This window comes from Cyprinodon variegatus, unplaced genomic scaffold (genome assembly GCF_000732505.1).
Source record: "Cyprinodon variegatus isolate N-32 unplaced genomic scaffold, C_variegatus-1.0 Scaffold1182, whole genome shotgun sequence".
NCBI lineage: Eukaryota > Metazoa > Chordata > Actinopteri > Cyprinodontiformes > Cyprinodontidae > Cyprinodon > Cyprinodon variegatus.
The window spans coordinates 206,065-225,900 of record NW_015151635.1 but is presented as its reverse complement, the minus strand read 5'-3'; the positions used below and the strand labels follow the sequence as shown (position 1 = coordinate 225,900).

The 19,836-nt window shown below is 38.4% G+C and overlaps 1 protein-coding gene across 1 annotated transcript in view; it reads left to right on the top strand.

The window, feature by feature from the left end:
* Positions 1–3,179: 3,179 nt before the first annotated feature.
* The window catches only part of LOC107101988 (dual specificity testis-specific protein kinase 2-like), a 44,967-nt gene continuing 28,310 nt past the window's right edge, over positions 3,180–19,836 (top strand). The window contains exons 1-4 of the mRNA XM_015401096.1: positions 3,180–3,571; positions 5,519–5,638; positions 15,389–15,510; positions 18,167–18,215. Of these exons, the coding sequence (XP_015256582.1) occupies positions 3,455–3,571; positions 5,519–5,638; positions 15,389–15,510; positions 18,167–18,215 (408 nt within the window). The 5' untranslated portion in view covers positions 3,180–3,454. The remainder of the gene's footprint in view (positions 3,572–5,518; positions 5,639–15,388; positions 15,511–18,166; positions 18,216–19,836) is intronic.

The window sequence follows — 19,836 nt, the reverse complement described above, 5'->3', positions numbered from 1 at the left end:
CTTAACGATTCTCTCAACAATTCCAGGCAGCAGCCTAGCGCTTCATGTCACGTTTTTTACGCAAGTTACGCACACGGCATTCAGTAAGCAAGTACGACGTGACCAGGCGTAAGTCTAGAAGAGCAAATAAACCAAAATGGCGTCCCATCGGGTAAACCGATCGAAGGTTTGGCGTCATTTTAAGGAAGCGAAAGATGCCAACAAGGTGCTTTGCAATCATTGCAAAGTGGTAATAAAATCCGCGGGAGGAAATGCATCTAACATGTAGAAACACCTGCGCACACAACCTGGCATACATTTTAACGAATGCTGTGTTTTTGATGCTTCCGGACAGAAGCTAAAGCTTCTGCCAGGCAACTGGTGGCAAGTAGATAGTTTTATATGCTACGAAGTTGCTCTGCGAGTTCAGGGAGCGAGAGAAAGGTGACGCTCATGTATTTAAATCAGGGGGAGATGAGTTTATTTCCCGAAATTGTACAGTAATGCTTTTTCATTAAACGGAATCGATAAGAGAATCGAATCATTTCACAGAATCGATAAGGGAATCGGAATCGTGAAAATCGTATCAATTCCCAACCCTACACTGCTATTTGAAAATTGTGTTTATATTGCAAATATAATAATTTACTCAGCCCTTACTTTTCATAGGCATTCCTGGTAAAAAAAAAAAAAAATGAATGCCTTTCTTCAAAGCAGCAGCAATTCATATTCAAGATGATCTTTTGACCTCCTTCAGTTGGCCTGAGCTGGAATAAGTTATGTTTTTGCAGATTATTGTATTTCTGCATCATAAATCTAACAACTGACTGCTTTTATTTAAAGCGACAATATTTCTATTATTTCAAAAATAGGTCTTTACTGTTATAGATCCTTGTCGTGTTGTCTAAACAGTTTTTTCTGTTGTGTTTTTTTTCTTCTAGAACAAACTCTGGCTATATCACAAACATGCTATTCATATTAATAAGTTTAAAACAGTGTGACCTTTAAAAAAGAATGAGTTATTGTTCCCCCACAGGATAATGCTAACACCAAAAAGTTTTTTCTCATTTAAATCAAAAACATTTAAAAAATTTTTTTTTGTTCTGAGGGAAAAGTGCAGTCGCTCTCTTTCTACCAAGTGACAGGCAGTAACACAGCAACAGGTGGGAAGGAGAAGGGAAGTTTTAAGTTACTCCGTGTACAAATAGACTAAATCTAATAAAATAAATCTCATTAAAAGGACCTGAAACTTTAGCTACACTACGATTGCAAATCAGTTTCCAACTCCTTAAAGGTTTGGAGCGTAACAGGGCCAAGCCAGAGCACTGATGAGCATATTTGCAGGAATAAGTGTTGAAGCATGTGCTCATGTTTGGTTAAAAAAGGGTCAACCATGTGTGGGCGTGAAAACTAAATGTCTTACTGTCGTCTCTCTGCGTTATGAATAAAGAGTGAGCTAATGTTGTACACGCTGACCTATTCTCGTCTCCTCGCTCACTTCCTCACTAAAAGGGTGACTCTGCTTTGCTTCTTGAACTCTTTTGGGATTACAGCAGGAAAGATTTGGGCCTGTGTTTTTCTTGGCACAGGAAACTTTTTTTTTTTTTTTTTCCTGGCATACCACATTAGCATGGCATAAAATAATGTGTCACTGATTTAAAAAGAAAAGGAAAAAGATTTGGAAAGGGTAGAACTGGGAAAGAAATGGATCTCCTAACCCTTCCAGCTGGTTAGCAGCAACCCTACAAATTATTATACATCTGATGACATATAAGGAGTTTCTAATCCTTATAAAACTCATTTAAGTTACAGAATTAAATCTTCAAATTCTACATCGATTCCCCTTTTGATAATAAATCATCTTTACCTATGCTATAAATTTCTTAGCGCGAACACTGATGTTTTGCTTTGTTTATGCAAACATCATAAACTAATAACAGTGGACAAATAATTGCTCAATAAACAGTGGATGATAAGAGGACATTTGATTGGATTATGTATTCATTGCGTACAGATCATCAATCTGCTCAAGTCCAGAATACAGCCAAGCTGCCTAATCTGAGCTATTTTTCCTTTATATATTTTCTAAAACTGAAACAATAAATTTAGATTACTGTTGATTATTCGATTATTGAAATAATCATAAGCTAATTTAGTAATCGATTAATCGTTAACTGGAGTATAAAGACCAAAATATGCCTTTAGCTGACAGAGAAACCCAATTAGAGCAGTAATTGTTTTTTGTGTGTTTTTTGTTTATTTTTTTATGATTTTGGTGTAAACATTTTGCATTTAGGGTAAAAACAAAATTTCCTCTGTTAATATTTTCTATCTATAAAAGTGGAAAGTTTTACTTTAAGGAATATATTGCTTTCCCGTTATTGAAAATCCTCGCCTTATGTGGGATGGCGATGTTTTTGCGTTTTTTAACTTTTTACCGTTATGTTCTGCTGCGTGTCTTTTGCATTTCCTTGCTGATTTGACCCATAGGATTGAAGAGCATCTTTGATGTGTTTCTGTTCTTGGTGCTTCCTCCCTTCTGTTTAATTAGGGACAAGCTAGTGTTGAAACTTTCTGATGACAGAAAGTTTGTGTTCCACTGGATAGTTTGAGGTACTGTTGCAATTTTCCTTCAAGAGTAGCAGGATACTGGGAGATGTTATATATGAAAGTTAAAAAGTATGTATAAAAGGTGTAAGGTGTATAAAAGATATGTTTTTCAGTGTAGTCTTTATATTAATGAGAAAAATTTAGTGCTCAACCTAGTTTGTTGAACTACAGAGTGAATCTTCTTTATTTTTATTGAAGAATCTAAAAAAACACCCTAACCCTAACCTAGATTCAGAATTAAAAGGCGCTTTAGCCGCAGACTTCCTGTCCTGCTCCTCTTTGTACCCTGCTGACTTTGTTTTGGCTGGCAGGACGGTCCAAACCTAAACTATTCCTTGGCTTATCTCCAGTAATAGGACAATCAGCCACTATTACAACCATTATATGGAGCCTAATGAACAACAGTGGCTGGTCCTATTAATCCACAGATCAGTCTTAGTCTGCCGAGGCTGCAAAGAAAATCCACCTGTTGCCCCTTGTGTTCGTTATTTGTGTATATGTGATCTTTGAGACGTGTTTGGAAAAGAAACGCATGACACAACACTTGATTATTTCATAAAAAGACATTTCTCTTATTTCGTTTCAGCTCTTCAAGGATAGTCGGGTATGTGAAGATCATTCTGGACAACTGATGCAAAAAACCGTGAGGAATTGGACTGGTTAGTAACCCTTTAGGGCATGAGAAACAGGAGCTTCACCGTGAAAAAAGAAGCTGAAATCTATGTGTGTGATATATTTCCTACCACAACACAAACTGAGCACACGCATCGCTGCTGAAACCCTCGGCACTGTTTAGACTATCCATTCCTCTTGTCATGAGGGTACGTTATAGAAAAAGGCCCATATCACCTTCTTTCACATCGCCATGGACCGGAACAAACGCAACTCCATTGCTGGGATCCCAACATGGCCGGAACGCCTCCAGGAGGACAGGGACGGGCCTGGAGGCGAAGGGAACAGTGAAATGGGCCCGCCTTCACAGGTCAGGATTTAAACCTTTTGTTTTCATATTTGTGTATTTGCTAGAAGAATGCAAACACCTGATAATAGATTTCTCTTTCTTTTTTAATCATTTTAAGTCTCAATAACTATATTTCCCCCTTCAGTAGAGCCTGTCTTTTCGGTTGAAGAGAAAGGGTCCTATCTGCTTCAACTCACAAAAATCTAATATAGATTAAATGGAAAACAAACTGCTATAATGATCTAAATTGAATAATGTATGAATTTTTTTATAATTTTGTGTAATTGTACTAAGTAAAGTGAAAATTGATCAATATAGAGGTTTGCAATCAGCTTTAATGTGGCTCTTTCATCCTTTCACTCTGGCTCCTGGACCAAACGTGAAACACAAAAAAATCTGTTGATTTACTTATTTTCACTGAGGTGGGCTATCTGTTTTTCCAAAGATATTATAATCATAATATACGTTGCATCATTTTAAAGGAAAAACAAAAAATTTAAGTTTTTATTCTTACATTTTTCCTCTTTTTTTTCTTTCTTTTTTTTTACTGGAAATGGAATAAGTAGTATTGAGTTTTTTTTAGCTACTGTTGCTTTTCCATCATCTTGAATCATTGGTCGTCAACAGGGTATTTCTTTCTCTTCTCATCCACTTACTGGATGTTTCCTACTTTTGGAACTTACTTAGTAAATTGCAGAGAGGTTTTTTTTTTTTGGAGGGAAATCCCAGTAGATTGGGCATTTTTAGCTCTAATGGCCAGCTCTCATTTGAAGTCACTTAAATCCCCTTCTCTAAGCTTGAAGTTGTAGGGAAGTCATATTTAAACGTCAAATCATTCTGGCTTAAACATGTATATAAATGTACTCTTTATCAGACGATACTGTCCCAAAAGTTAGGCCAGTTAGTTATACATCAGCTTGTACATCAAAATTCGGCCAATCATATATCAATGCTCATCTGTCAATCAATTTTTTTCAGTCAAAGCATCTTGATTCATATGTCGCAGCTAATATATGGTTTAACAATGGTTAAATTAAGAATAATTTCCTTTCCCATTGAGTTCAGTCCCAGTGTACACGGGGATGGACGTCTGTGTCTTCAGCAGGCGTAGAGCTAACAGAACTGGCAGCTTTGCGAGGCAAGGGCTCAAACATGTACGGCTGAACAAAAAGGTTTTCTCATCAACTAAACTATAAAATGATAAATTCTAGGCCTAAACAATTTCGTCAAAAATGAAAGGTGATATAGGTGACAAATATGTAGACAGGCTTCAATATTTCTGGCTCATATTTCTGCTTTTCCTCTTTCTATTGCTCCATATATTTGCATGTGCTCGGATTTGCCCCCTAAAAACATCCGCAGCACTTATTGGGAATCTGTTAGACGGATGTCAGAAATATCCATGTTGGCGTCTGCCTCTAAAAACCCATTGGTCAATCTTTAATATAGATATTTCATTGTTTTCATGACCTTGAAAACTTGCCTGTCCACAGTGTTAGAACTTTACTGTTACTTTTATGTGGAAAAGTGCTTATTTCTATTCGTATGCACAGATCTACACACTAGCAGAGACTCTCTGCCTTTCTGAGGGGTGACTTAACCACTTTAAGGGGCTTTAAGGGTTTTACTTAAGGGCCTGAGTGATGAAATCGGTGTCTTACTCTTTTTTTTGGTTTTATTTTGTTAAAAATTAGATCCTTTGCTTTGAAAGTTCCATTTAGTTAAACTGTCATTATATTGCAAATGCATTTATTTCCCAGCCCTAATGGATTTAGGATAATTTTTCATATGGGAAAAAACATTTTTTATCTGCTAAAACAATAATATGGAAAAAACATTTAACCTCCAGTTCATGAATTTCTATTGATTTTGGACATTTTAAAGTTTATCATTAAGCAGTAATAAAGTTTGGAATTCTGAGCATGAGCATTGTGTCACGTTTAACCTGTTTGTTCTTGTTTTATCCAGATGGGCAGGGTGTGTCCGTCCTCCTACAGAGCCCTCATCAGTGCCTTCTCGTGTCTGACACGCCTTGATGACTTCACCTGCGAGTGGATCGGCTCAGGGTTTTTCTCTGAAGTCTTCAAGGTGGGTGAGATCTGAAATTACCCCCCTAGTTAACTCCTCTGATGTTTCTTTTTTATGATGCTGAACCTACAAATCCTTTGGTTTTTTTCCTCTAATTTGTTTTCACACATTATGACCCCTTCTACACAGTCACTAAAGTGGTCACAGCCTCTACTTTTCATTTCTTATCGATGACAGAATATCATAAAAAAACAAGCAGGGAAGTTTAACCCTTTTTAAAAATTAAGAAATATTTGTTTGCATTTGATTGGACCCTGTCAAGTTAAGATGGTTAAGTGAGCTTTAAGCTATCTTCACCATCTTCCATAACCATCCTTGCTTTGACGTTTTGAGGTCAAGTTAGGCGCCACTTAAACACCGCCTACCTCCCAGGCATATGACCGGAGGTCACTCAGACACTTTCGCAATTGCAAGCTCTTTTTTACAAAACACTGTTTACTGGACAGTATTTTTTAGTCCTAAATAATACAGCTGTGCTTGAAAGTTTACATACCCTTCCATTAAAGAAAACTATTAACTCCCACTTGTAATTAAACAAACACAAAACTGAAAACAGAAATAATTATAACAAAAATACTAAATCGTAATTTAGTAAAATGAAAAGAATTCTTAAAAAAAAAATGTTCATGACAAATAGAAATACTTTGCTAATGAACGGTGAACATAGCTGTCAACAGGTGCAGGAGTCTGACTGAATGTTTGCTGAACTTTACAGAAATCACCTGATTTCAGTGATAATTGCCTCAAAATGTTGCTCAACAAAATGTTAGTTCAGGAGCTCCACTTCTTTGCTTATTTTCTTTATATGTGGATTGGTATGTAAACTTTTAATTGTGTATATATGTGTGTATACGGTATATTTATTTTTTGTAATTTTCAGCTAAATGTTTTGGAGGGTAACAATTTAAAAACTTTGTTGTCCTGCCATTAAAAATGTAGGTCTATATATTGCTTAGTGCCACTGAGTGTTTAGCTGGATCCATGTGCTTTGGACAGTTGGACGTAAGCCCCTGGCACATGGGTGTGCAGGTGTCGCAGTGGTTAGCGCGTATGACCCATGTACGGAGGCCTTTGTCCTCAACGTAGGCGAGCCGGGTTCGATTCCGGCCTGTCTCTTCCCCTCTCTCATACCCCCTTTCCTGTGTTCCAGACGACAGCTAAACGTGTTTCTAACGTATAATGCTTTATTGGCAGCGTTTTGGTATGAAGGGGGTTCACAGTCAGTCAGTTCTCCTCCAGAAAGCGAGTGTGATGGATCCTCCATGCGTTAACACCCACGGCCACGACCAACAAACTTCCCAGACATGTCGCTGAATCTTCTGCGACTACAAGCCCTCTTTCTTTCTTTTACTCTTTGTTTATATATTACGTTTTTTAGTAGTGGTTGGTAAACAGCAGCTAGGTTAATACCGCGATTAAAGACGTCTTTTTATGCAGGTGGGGTGCCTCAGGCGCATTGATGCCCCCCTCAGGACACTGGCTTGTAGGGTTGGGAATTGATAAGATTTTAACGATTCCGACTCCCATATCAATTCATTAGAACGATTCGGTTCCTTATCGATTCCGTTTAATGAAAAATTATTACTGTAAAATTTAGGGAAATAAACTCATCTCCCCAGATTTAAATAAACAAGCGTCTGCTTTCTCTCGCTCCCTGAACTGTGGAGCAACATTGTAGCAACTTCCTAGCATCCAATATTTGTTAAAAATTTCGTTGCATACAATAGTTAGAATCATGTAAGAATTCCAGCTACCAGTAGTTCTAATTAAACATGCTATCAATGAAGGGTTGGATTAACGAGAAAGGCACACTCCCTTAATAACCACAAAGAGTAGAAGGAAATTGGTTTATTTCCAGAAATGACATATGATTTACTAGAAACCACATTAAGCACAGCTAGTGATATAAAACTAGCTACTTACCACCAGAGTTGCCTTCCATGCTGGTCGTAACTTTAGCTTCTGTCTGGAAGCATCAAAAACACGGCATTCGTTCAAATGTATGCCATGTTGTGTGCGCAGGTGTTTCTGCACGTTGGATGTATTTCCTCCCGTGGAAGTAATTGCCACTTTGCAATGATTCCAAAGCACCTTGTTGGTGTCTTTCTCTTCCTCAAAATGCAGCCGAAATGAAGCCCCAATCTTTTTACCTGATGGGGCGCCATTCTTTTTTTTTGTTGGTTTTCTAGACTTACATCTGGTCACGTCGTACTGGCTTACTGAATGCCGTGTGCGTAACTTGCGTAAAAAATGTGACCTAAGTCATGCTACCTAGAGCGGCTCTGGTGCTGCCTGGAATTGATAAAAGAATCGTTAAGCGAGCTGCCAAACGGTGCCATGGAATTGGAACACACGGAACCTGTTCTAAACAGGAACCGGTTTTTGATTCCCATCCCTACTGGCTTGTGTATGATTTCACGGGCATTACACTTAAGTTATGAATAAGTTAGGCTGTGGTTGGACATAAGTTCTGGACTCGTTTTGAATACTATTTATATATATATATATATATGCCCAAAATTGAAAAGACCCATAGAAAATGTAGCGTATGCCAGCATTTTAGAAGATTATGTGACATCTGGAATACGCTGGCTAAATCGTCAAGTTGTAACAGGAGGTTAAGACTGAGTTAGAAGGGAACACCTGATCCACAACTGGGTCTGGTGTTTATAAAGGATGGGTGTTAGCATTATAGGTCCTCCACCATACCTAACAGTGAGCCTCATTGCAATGTCTCTTTCATGAGCCAAAGAAATCTTATCAGATTGCATGGTATCTTGGATCTTGGTTTAAACAAAGCATGTTGTCCATATTAAAATGGACAACCAGATGGAAACCAAATCCTCACAAAAAATGCTCTTTTGACAAAAACCCCCCAAAAAATACAAACAAAAAACACCTTCACTCTAGAATGTCTCATTCCAATACCTAAGACCTGTAGAAAACCTATAAAGTGAATTCATGACCGAGGACTCAACTCTGTTTACACTAACCTTTTGTTATGTTATAGAAGACTGAACTATTTACAAAGATTCCACAAATTTTTGGATGATATTTATGTCCTGAAGTTTGGAAATATGGGTGTTTTCATCAGCAAATTAGGGGAACTGAAAAAAAGCAGCTTACAGTTCACATGTGTGGCATAAAACAGAAAAAGCACTGTCAATTAAAAACAAAACTACTTGTTAATAAGGAGTTTCCCCTCACTGAATGTAGTCAAATTCAAAACTTTGATTTAAAAAGAAAAACACTTTGAAAGTTTCCTTACACCAATTGTCAAGCCGATTTTGGAGATGTGGACCATGTAGATGTAATAGAGGCCCTATTTAAAGAATATAACATTTCATAGCAACAAACAGCGTGTTATTGTTACTCTTAGAGTGAGACATTTAAGACCTAACTTTTATGTTATTCCTTAAATTCCCTTTGTAAGGTAAAATACCCACATGATTTCACTAAAAATAGGTGTTCCACCTTGGTGTCATGGGAAATTTCTCTGACTAATGCATTCATTACTGTAAGAAAAGAATCTGCATAGTGACAAGAAAGCAAAAAGGAATGAAGATGGACACTGTGTTTAGTTAAAATGCCTGCATTCAAAGGAGAATATAGGATGAAAGCATGAGCTAAAAGGAAAAAAAAAAAGGGAACAAAGGAGAAAACCCTCTGATGTTTAGAGCTGGGGTGAGAAGACTGTTGAGGGAGATGAAAATGAGGGTTTTAGATGAGGTTTTAGGTGTCCTCCCAGTACAAAGGAAGGCATAGAAGGAGATGAAGAGGAGTTTGTGGAGAAGAGGATGGTCGGATCTTGGATTTAGTAGGGTGGAAAAAATTGGAGGAGAGGGTTTGCAAGGGGGGAGACAAAGGGGGTTAAGTTTTCCATTTGAAAGGAGAGCCGACAGCGGTGGCGGAGACATCAGAGGAAGATGGGGAAGAAAGATATTACTGCCCCTGCTACTACTACTGCCGGCAATGATTAGGATTGGGCATCGAGGTTTGTTTGAAGCAGAAGAGGGAGAATCAGGAACACATGGAAACAGAACAGGGGGGGATGTGAGGAGCGAAGAACTGGGGGTCGCAGGAGGATAGAGGGATATGGGGGAGGAGGCCCTCAGAGGAGTGGCCATCTGTTGTTTCTGCTGCCCTGTGGTGGAGGCTGTCCCCTCTTATGGCCGAGCCCCCGCGTTTGAACTTGAACAGAGAGATTTTTGTCTGTGGATCAGACCCAGAGAGAGAGAGGGACGCAGATACAGGAATCTATGATTATATAAATCCAAATCCATGATCCTGTAGCTAATGGTGATAATCCTTCACCTCATTTTCATAATAAAAAAGACATCCCTTATTTATGTTTGTTCTACTGTCCATAGCACTTGGTGCATGTTAACTTTGTATGGCTGTAACTTCTGCTTTCTGTTGCACATTATGCCACCTACTCGCTGTGTTACTCTGCCCATTTGAGGAAGATATTAAAATGATCTTTTTTAGATGTCGTTAGCAAAGCCGTTGCAGTAAGTCTGACCTCACTGGCTGCCTGAATTAGCAAGTAGAAGTGGTTATTTTCCCTTCATAATATACTCACAGGCCTCTTTATTAGGTACACCTCGCTAACAAAGTTTGTGGTGCATTCATTTCAACAAAGATTCAGAAAAATCCTTAAAAAATTGGTCTGAATGGACACAATGGTTGCAGATTTGTCAGCTGCACTGTAATGCAAATCTCCCTTTCTACCACATCTACCAGTGGTGTTGTATTGGTTAATGGTCTGGCAATTGTGTGTTTACTTTTATGCAAATTAGAGACATCTTTATCTAAAGCGACTTAGAAATAAGGATGTAATAATTCAGTTAAGAATAAAGCTAAATAAAGTATGGGCCTTTAGGTCACAGTTGACATATCGTCCTGTTTTAGAAATGAGTCTAAGATGTTTTGATTTTTGTAAAATGATGTGGTGCTTAGCTGAAAGTTGCCATCAGAAGATGAGCCGACTGTGGTCATAAAGTAATAAATCTGGTCAGCAGCCTGTCAGGCTGTTGATTCCAGCAACGCTTTGTTTACACCATGGGGCCTAGCATGTATCCAGAAAATACCTTTCCCACCATTGCAGTTAATTGTTGATACATATAAATAATCAAGTAATAATCAAATAAATTAATCATTGTCTATTAAAGTTATATTTGTCATCTACATTTAACCCTCCCTTAGAGAGCAGTAAGCTGCTTTACAGCAGCAAGAGAGCGTTGTGGAGCTAAGCGTCTTCTGAACAAGCTGCCTCCCCAGGACCCACCAGGCCAATGCTCTGAATTAATTCATTACTCAATACTACTGTTAAATCATAACCATATTTTTCAATTTCTCTGCTGCTTTATCCAAGCATACCATGGCATGGAAAACCAGTTGATTGCATCGACTCGACATCAGTCCAGCTGAGATGGCAGTTTTTGTTTGTTTTTGGATATTTTTTGAAAATTAGTTTTTAAAGTCGTAGAGAAGTCATATTTAAATGTCAAATCATTCAGGCTTAAACATGTGTATAAATGTACTCTTTATCAGACAATATTGTCCCAAGCCTTAGCAGTATTGAGCTTTTTTAGCCACTGTTGCCTTTCCATCATCTTGAATCTACTCGGGCATCAACAGCGTATTTTTTCCCCCTCTCATCCACTTACTGGTTGTTTCCTACTTTTGGACCTTTCTTTGTAAACTGGAGAGAGAATAATTTTTTCCCCCAAAGGAAATCCCAGTATATCAGGCACTTTCAGCTCTCATTTGAAGTCACTTTCTCTAAGCTTAAAGTTGTAGGGAAGTCATATTTAAATGTCAAATCATTCTGGCTTAAACATGTATATAAATGTAATCTTTATCAAACAATATTGTCCCAAAATTTAGAAAATTTCTATTAAAAAAGAAAAAAAATCCTGTCTTAAAATCTGTTTTTTTTTCATTATTTTTATGCAGGCCATTTAGTTATACGTCATCCTGAACACCTAAATTCGGCCAATCATATATCACCGGTCATCTCTCAATCAAATTTTTTGGTCATAACGTCATGATTCAAATGTCGCAGCTAATATACGCAACGGTTGAAATGAGAAATAAGAATCATTTACTTTCCCATTGAGTTATCCAAGCTTGCCAGAGCTTGATGTATCTTAGCAGTATTGAGCAGCTGTGATTGGTCCTTGCTATGCCTTTCCAGCTGTCTGTGTGGTCGTCCTTCTCGATTCGGTGCGGGGGCGCGCCATTTTTTAAAAACCAAGGACCAACTACAATGGACAACTACGGCAAAAGGTTAATCAGTCTTTTTGCCAACTACACTAACAGAACCTGTTCCTCTTCAATGTCTAGCAACTCTAGATCCATCTCTGTGACCGTGACATCTTGCCGACACGCCATTGTTGTTTTGGAAGATAAACAATCCTGCTGGAGCCGCCGAAGTTCCCATGACCATCCACCAAAGTTCTTGAGAGTTCTTGAATAGGCTCCCACTTGAGCTTTGGCGGGAAACTGCCGTGCGTCCCTAGAAATTCCAGACCAACGGTGCAAAAGCATACCAGCAGCACTGGTTCGCGATCAGACCCAAGCGACATTTAATGTATGCGGTTGGAGAAGTATAATCTGCCATTTAGACGTCAACCAACCAGCCCCCTTCTCCACCTAAGGCTGTTCAACATTGCAACACAATAAGAGAGCAATCTTGCTCCAATGTATCCGCTAGCTTTTTATTCACATTTTAAATCATTGATTCTCAAAGTTGGGGTCGCGACGTCACTTAAGGTCCCAGATTAACCAGAATGTCTTCCTGACTTCTGCTGCAGAAAATTTAATAATAAGGTTTAGGGTTGAGTATTGGCATGGCTGTTGTGATGCGATACGTGTTGCAATACTTGGGTCACGATACGATATAACTCTATATTGCAATATTACAATTTATTGTGATATTTTTCCTCCTATCAAAATTTAAATATATATATAAGAAAGCCACCTCTGTACATGTTCATCAGATGATATTGATCTTTCAGTTATTTTGGTATCCGTGTTGTTTGGGGTTTGAGTCAGACCACGTCTTCCACTGTGACTGCCTCAACTACAGATATGGCGCTGCGCCACACAGCTCAGGGCTCCACAGCGCCATCTGCCAGAGTGGCGATGCAGAGGTAGCCTATTTTCTCTCAGTTTTAGGTAAAAATGTTTTGCTTAAAAAAATCGACACTAGGAACTAAAGGGTTGATATTATATCAGGCAGCCAAAAATCATGATATATTGTCAAAACGATTTTTCTCACACCCTTAATAAGACTATAATAATTTGTTGTGTGTGTTGTGTTTTCTATTATTTATTGTTGATGTGTATGTATATATTAATATAGTATATTTTTGTGCATTTAATGCTTTTATTCATGCATCACTCTAGAAGTTCTGCAAATATATATTCTTTTTGTAAAGAAAATATTATTTTCTTGCAAATGTAGCTATGAACTCTAATTGACTTTGTAAAAATGATTGAAAACCAAACCAATAGCGTTGGATAAGGGTCGACTTTGGATCCGTTTTGTGGGTCAGAAGCTGAAGAGTTTTGAGACCTCTGCTCTACATTATGTGAAGCTCCAAATTAGGTGATCACACATCACATGTGATTTTATCGCTTTAACGCTGCTGAGACAATGTGATGGCTGAGGTGATGGTTTCCAACTCAGATCTGCAGTAACAGAAATAAGTACATCACTGTCATTTCATAGCTTGGATGCATTTGCTTTTATTTTTGACATTTATGAAGTGTGTGCACCTAACTTTCAGTCTGCAGTGTAAGCTAGAGTGGTGTTGTATCAGATTAGTTTCATCTTGATCTATGAATGTTTCTGCTTCCAGGAAATGAGTAAGCAAGTGTAGGTCTGTCTGCAGCAGCACGTTCACGTTGAGAGCAGCTCTCAGTGGTTTTGCAGGTTGATATTTCCTATTTGCTCTAATGCATCAGTGAAATTAACTCAACTGCATTTTCAGTTCGATGACAAACTATTTGAAAGGGTGTCATAAAATGGGGAAGGCCCAGAAGAATTTACTTTAGTTTTGTTTAACCATTTACTAAGAATTAGAGAAAGAAAGTTTGTGTATTTATATAATTTTTTACAATGTTTTTGTATCTGTTAGTCAAATGGTATAAAATTTCCAAGTAGTGGTCGTGCTCTTTTAAGCCCAAACCTCAAAGCGTTTACATCTGTGATGATGCTGCAGTCTGCATCTCTCTGCAGTGACTTTCCCCCTCTGCACGGTGAAGTCCGGTCAACCATAGATAAATGACTGCTGATGCGACGGCTTTTTAAAAACCGAGACAGTCCTGATGCACAACAATACTAAATTGATTGTCGGCTTCTGAAAATGACACATGTACTTTGTCCTCATGGCTGGTCAGCAGTGTCTGACCTCATTTCGCTTGTTTGCGCGGCCTTCTTTATTCGCTTCCTCTGGTTTCTCAGTGCGTGTGTCAAATATATGTTTTGGAAGCTTTAATTACAGAAGAGTTTTTAACAAGCTACCAAGGACTTTTCTAGTCGTAACTCAAAACTGTAATATAACAGCAATTAGCAGCAGAGGCAGCAACAGTGAAATGTGTTGCTGTCAGAAATACAAAGTTGTAGGGAAATCATATTTAAATGTCAAATCATTATGGCTTTAAAATGTATATAAATGTGCTCTTTGTCAGACGATATGTATCCCAAAATGTAGAAAATGTTTATAAAAAAAAAAAAAAAAAAAATCCTGTGTTAAAATGTGTTTTTCTTTTTTTTCGTTATTTTTTACAGGCCAGTTAGTTATACGTCAGCTTGTACACCTAAATTCGGCCAATCATATATCAACGGTCATCTGTCAATCCCATTTTTTCGGTCATAGCATCTTGATTCATATGTCGCAGCTAATATACGCAATGCTTGAAATAAGAATCCTTTCCTTTCCCATTGAGTTCCATCCCAGTGTTCACGGGGATGAATGTCTGTGTCTTCAGCAGGCGTAGAGCTAACAGAACTGGCAGCGTTGCGAGGCAAGGGCTCAAACATGTACGACTGGAAGCCTTCTACACCAAACCAAGCTCCTGCCGCCCTGGTGTCTTCTTCAACAACATCTTCGTCCCCACTTTCCTCCTCTAAATAAAAACTGTATGATGGAGGAGACTCATCCACGACCTCCGACACAAAACTCTCCTCCTCTTGCATGTTTGCTCTGTCCATAGCGTTCCTTCACAGTGTTGTTTCTAAGTCACCAATTTAGTCCTACTTGGTCCCAATGGAATTTCCCATTGGGAACCTGCTAGCACTAAGTTGCTAACTGGTTAGCAAGATGCTTCAGACAAACCGGCCACAACCTAACTTGCATGCGAACCTTCCACCACAAAGGTCCCGCCCCCTTGATAAACAACCAATCACATTCACTTTATTCACTCGTGTAAAGTCGGGCACCACTAGGGAGAATTCGGAAACGCAACGGTTTTTCGTACGCATTTCAGAGTTTTGCCATAATCATCTGCAATGTTCTCTGTTTTGTATTAATTTTGTCTCGAGAAAAGGTTTATAAAATTTTATCACCTTGTGAAGATCAGTGTTTTAGAGCTTATTATGCACATGGTGCATCTGATTTAATCAAAAGGCGATGTGCGTTCTTTTTACCATGATTGTTGTTTGAATATTTCCATTATGAGGATCTGTTTTGACATGTCTGAATGTTTTTAAGCTTGAAATGAAACGAGTTTGCTTTTCAGGTACGTCACAAAGCTTCGGACCAAGTTATGGCTCTGAAGATGAACAAACTCAGCAGCAACAGGGCAAACATGCTGAGAGAGGTCCAGCTAATGAATCGACTCTGCCATCCAAACATACTCAGGTTTGTAATCTAGAAAATAACTAAGCTCCCCGTAATAAAACGGCTTCTAATGCCTTTCTCTTTTTATGTCTGCTTCCAAATCTCTGTTTTGCACTTTAGACCAACATTAAATCCCTATTAATGCCATTTATACCCAAAGTTCGGAAATAATGTGATTCTTTCCACTCTGTTGATGCGTTGTGTTGCTAATTTTCAGTATGATTAGAAAAACTGTAAATATCTGTTGGAATTAAAATGAATCATGTTTCTGATTTTTCTCCTTAAAAGTAACGTCAAGCCTGACACCAAACATTTCCATCATCTCTCCTCCTGTAGCTAATGTTTCCTTTGGGAAGGACTTGTACCAAACGCGCAGCTAGTTCCTACAGCATTGCAGCGGATGACTGAGGCTAAAAACCAGGACATTTTTCTTTTATGTGGAAGAAGGAAAAGGCTGTAAACGGCAACATTTTAGAAAATCTAATCATATATTTCGCTGGAGAAAAATGAAGATGTGTTTTTTTCTTATTAAGTCTCATTTAGGTGGAGCTAAAGGTATTGTTGAGCTATAGCATTTGTCGGCTGGATGATATTGAATCTCTGATCAAAACCCTAAAGGGAAAATAATCAGTTGCCTTAGATGATACTGTCTGCTGAGCCGAAAACTCTGGGTTTTCAGCCTGCTCCTTTAGTTCTCCACATAGTTTTATTGTAATGCTTGGAAATATGGTTGTGCTGAATCTTTCCTTCAGCCATTGGACCCAAACCTTCTCCTGATATGCAGGGAAAGCTCACTAGCATGCTGAGGAACAACACAAGAACCACTAGAGCTCAATTCTGTAATAAATACAGATGATTTTACAATCAAAAAAATCCTGCTCTATAACTGACACATTTAAACCTGACTTAGATTAACATCTGCCCACAGGATTAAACTTAATCCCTTTAGAGAAAAATTTAAATTCAGTCAAGACTTTGATTGAGCTACACTCCTTTTACGACCTTAATAAATCACACATAGTGGTGGCACCATGATGCTGTGGGGCGAACAATGATTGTTGGTGCTTTGCATGAGGTAAATGTTCAACTTCCTTCCAAAGTCCTCAGCTGGGTGATTGGATTGAGACAGCTGGGTGATTCAGTGATCCCAAACACAAATCCATACTGGCTAATATTTACCTGTATTGACACCATTTAAACTAAATTTTGCCCAAAAAACAACTATTCTGTTATGTATGTAGCCAGGATTATGACAGAAGTTTGTAAAAGGTGACAAAAACTGTAAGGTTTTTCTACCATTTGCTTGGAGACGTATATCAAATATTGGCGTGTTCTGTTCTATAGATATCTTTGCATTTGTAAAGAAATGTCCAAAAAATATTACATTTGTGAAATCAAAGCTATATTTTAACATTAATGTGTCAATAATGCCTGTAAACTCCTGGCCAGAGCAATGTTTGATGAATATAATTATTTATGCACGATTTGAGAATGTAATAATATCGCTGCTTGGCCCGATATTTACCAATATTATATCCTATATACATCCTTAACACTTCTGACACCATGACAAACGGACCATAATGCTGACATTACTTCTCTGCTTCAGGTAAACACCCACAATCCTTTGCTACATCGCTGTCACTGTCATAAAACCAAACATAAAACACACAAGCAGTTTGCTCTAAAAACGACAAAAACAAAAACAAAACTAGATGAAAATAAAAAAATTTCGCCCATCTTTATATATCTAATATGTTTGAGCATTGGCTGATTCGGATATTAATGCCGATATAATCTGCATCCAGCATGGTGAACCTAGACTCTACAATGCAACAATACAACAGCAGTAACTTGTGCAATGCATAATGTGCAATTACTATTTGATACCCAGTACAATAACTACATGTATAAATATCCATCTATATAGATACCCATGTAAACATCAAAATGTACATGTATTAAAAAAAACATGTGACACAACAACAAAAATCGGAATCTGACTGATGGTTTAGGACATGCTTGTTGTTTTTCTCCAGCGTTTGCTTTGAGCCTCTGTGTGTGGGGGGGGGGGAGTGTGTGGACCAAGCCTGCACATACATGCATAAATATTCTTCTGTGTTCCCTCCCTCACATGCACACATCTTGTACAAAGTAATCTTTGTTAAGCGTGCCTTGTATGTTTGTCTCTGCGTGAACAAACACACTGTGGAGTCATTGTTTGCTAAAAAATCCAGCAAAGACCTAGAAATGTGACCTTTTCACTGCCTGAAGGGTTATGAGGCCCTCAAAGCAGCTCATGAACAGAGTCGGTCCATGTGTTGCTTTCTCTACATACACTTTTTCTAACCTGTTTGTTGTAACAGTTTCTCGTTGATTAAAGCATTTGGCTGTAAAAGCAGATATTTTTTTTCTTCCATACCTTCAGTTCATAGCGATAAAGTGGCTGGTTAGATTTATTAGGTTTGGAAATTGATAGGCATGGCAGAGGTAGATATGGGAAGAATGTAGGTGAGGCTGTTATTAGCAGACAGTCCTACAGCTGATCGCCTGTCCAGTCTTGCCTGGTTTCTCCATTCACATATTCCAGGATAAGGTTTTATTATTCCTTTGCTGTGAGTGTTGTGATTTAAAAAACAACTATTTTTAAAAAAAATCTTTGTTTTCTTGTTTCCAGGTTTAAGGGAGTATGTGTCCATGAGGGCCAGCTTCATGCTTTGACTGAGGTAAGAGGAAGCAAACCTGAAACGTTTCCCATTAAAGCACCAGAACAAACTAATGACACCTCTGGTCAAAATGTCTGGACTAATAAAAAGCACTGTTCTTCTGCAGTCATGTTCCTTCTCCTATTGTAGAGTTCTTCTTCCTATTATAACTATCATTAGGTAAATATTTCATTACCCGAGGTCTCAGTCATCCAGGTCATAGTCATTCCAAAAAAGAATATTAACAACCCCCCCTAAAAGAAGGGATGGACCCCTTCTTCTGTTTCAGTTAGCACGTTTTCAAAACAAAAACAAGGTTTTGATGGGTTGAGGTATAAAACCTCGAACTTAACTCTATTCCTGATATTTTGAATTGAAAAAGCTTCCTGGATGGGATGCAAAATGTCTTAAAACTTGTTTTTAATTTTCTTTTTTTTGTGACCAAGGTCACAAAGCTTCGACATTAAAGCCTTTTAATTCTGGAAAATCAAAACAACCAAATGCCCTAAAGAACACCAAACATTTCGCTTGTTTTTTTGTCTGTGAAAAGCTCTGAGAACAAATGTTTATGCAAGATGTCACAAAATGTGCAGAAAAGAAGCTGTCATCTAGCAATATAAACAGATTATTGATTTAATTGTAGGTGAAAGGAAAGATATGGATGTATTTGAACAATTTTGTTAAAATCCTAATTCATTAACAGCAAATGTCAGAGGTTTATAAAGGCAAGTATTGCAGCAGTTGGTGGGATAGCTTTATTTCTTTTTCTGGCAGTGATTGATGCTTTGACCATTAAAGTGAGTCATTCATAGAAAAAATGATTTTTCTGTTAAAACACGTCATTTTTTTCCCTTCTTCAGTTTATTTCTATAGCGCCAATTCACAACACGTCATCTCAAGGCACTTTACAGTTCAACCAGATCATACAGTCAAATAGATTGAAAGTTTTCCATCTAAGGAAAACCAGTTGATTGCATCGACTCATTGGCTCTAATGCAATCCCTGATACTAAAGGCTGATTTATACACAGAAACCAGGTCGTCTGCATGTTTCACAGTGAATGCAAATGTGCCCCCGCCGCTTCCGCAGACACTCTGCTGCACCTTTCAAAAATTGTAGGTGACGGCAGACAGGAGGCCCCTGATTGGTCAAATCTACAGCCCCTCTACACTATGCGTATTTCCTGTGTGGTACCTTACCGGCTTTTTTTGTTCGTATGACCGCCATTGTGGAAAACGACTCCGGAAGATAGACCACCTAGAAGAGCGCGGTGGGCGAGAACGCTTGGACCATTTTCCCACCAGGATCCCTGCTTTTTTTCGCCCTAATATCCCTCCATTGCCACACAAACTTGCCCCCACTTCCTCACCGCCTCGGCCATGTCTAGACCCACCGCTAGTTTTTGATTGTCCCCCTTGCGTTGTGGCGTGGAATAACATGGCGCAGACCACGCTTCAAAATTGAGCATATACCGGTATCATTATATCTGCAACAGGCTCACTGCGACACACCACTGCGGGAGTATAACCAGCCCTTAACCCATTTAGGCCTAAAACGCCTGGAAAAAACACCTTAAAAACCTATGGCCGATTTTAAAAAATACCCCTAAAACCTGAAGTTTTTCTGTAAATTCAGCAACTGT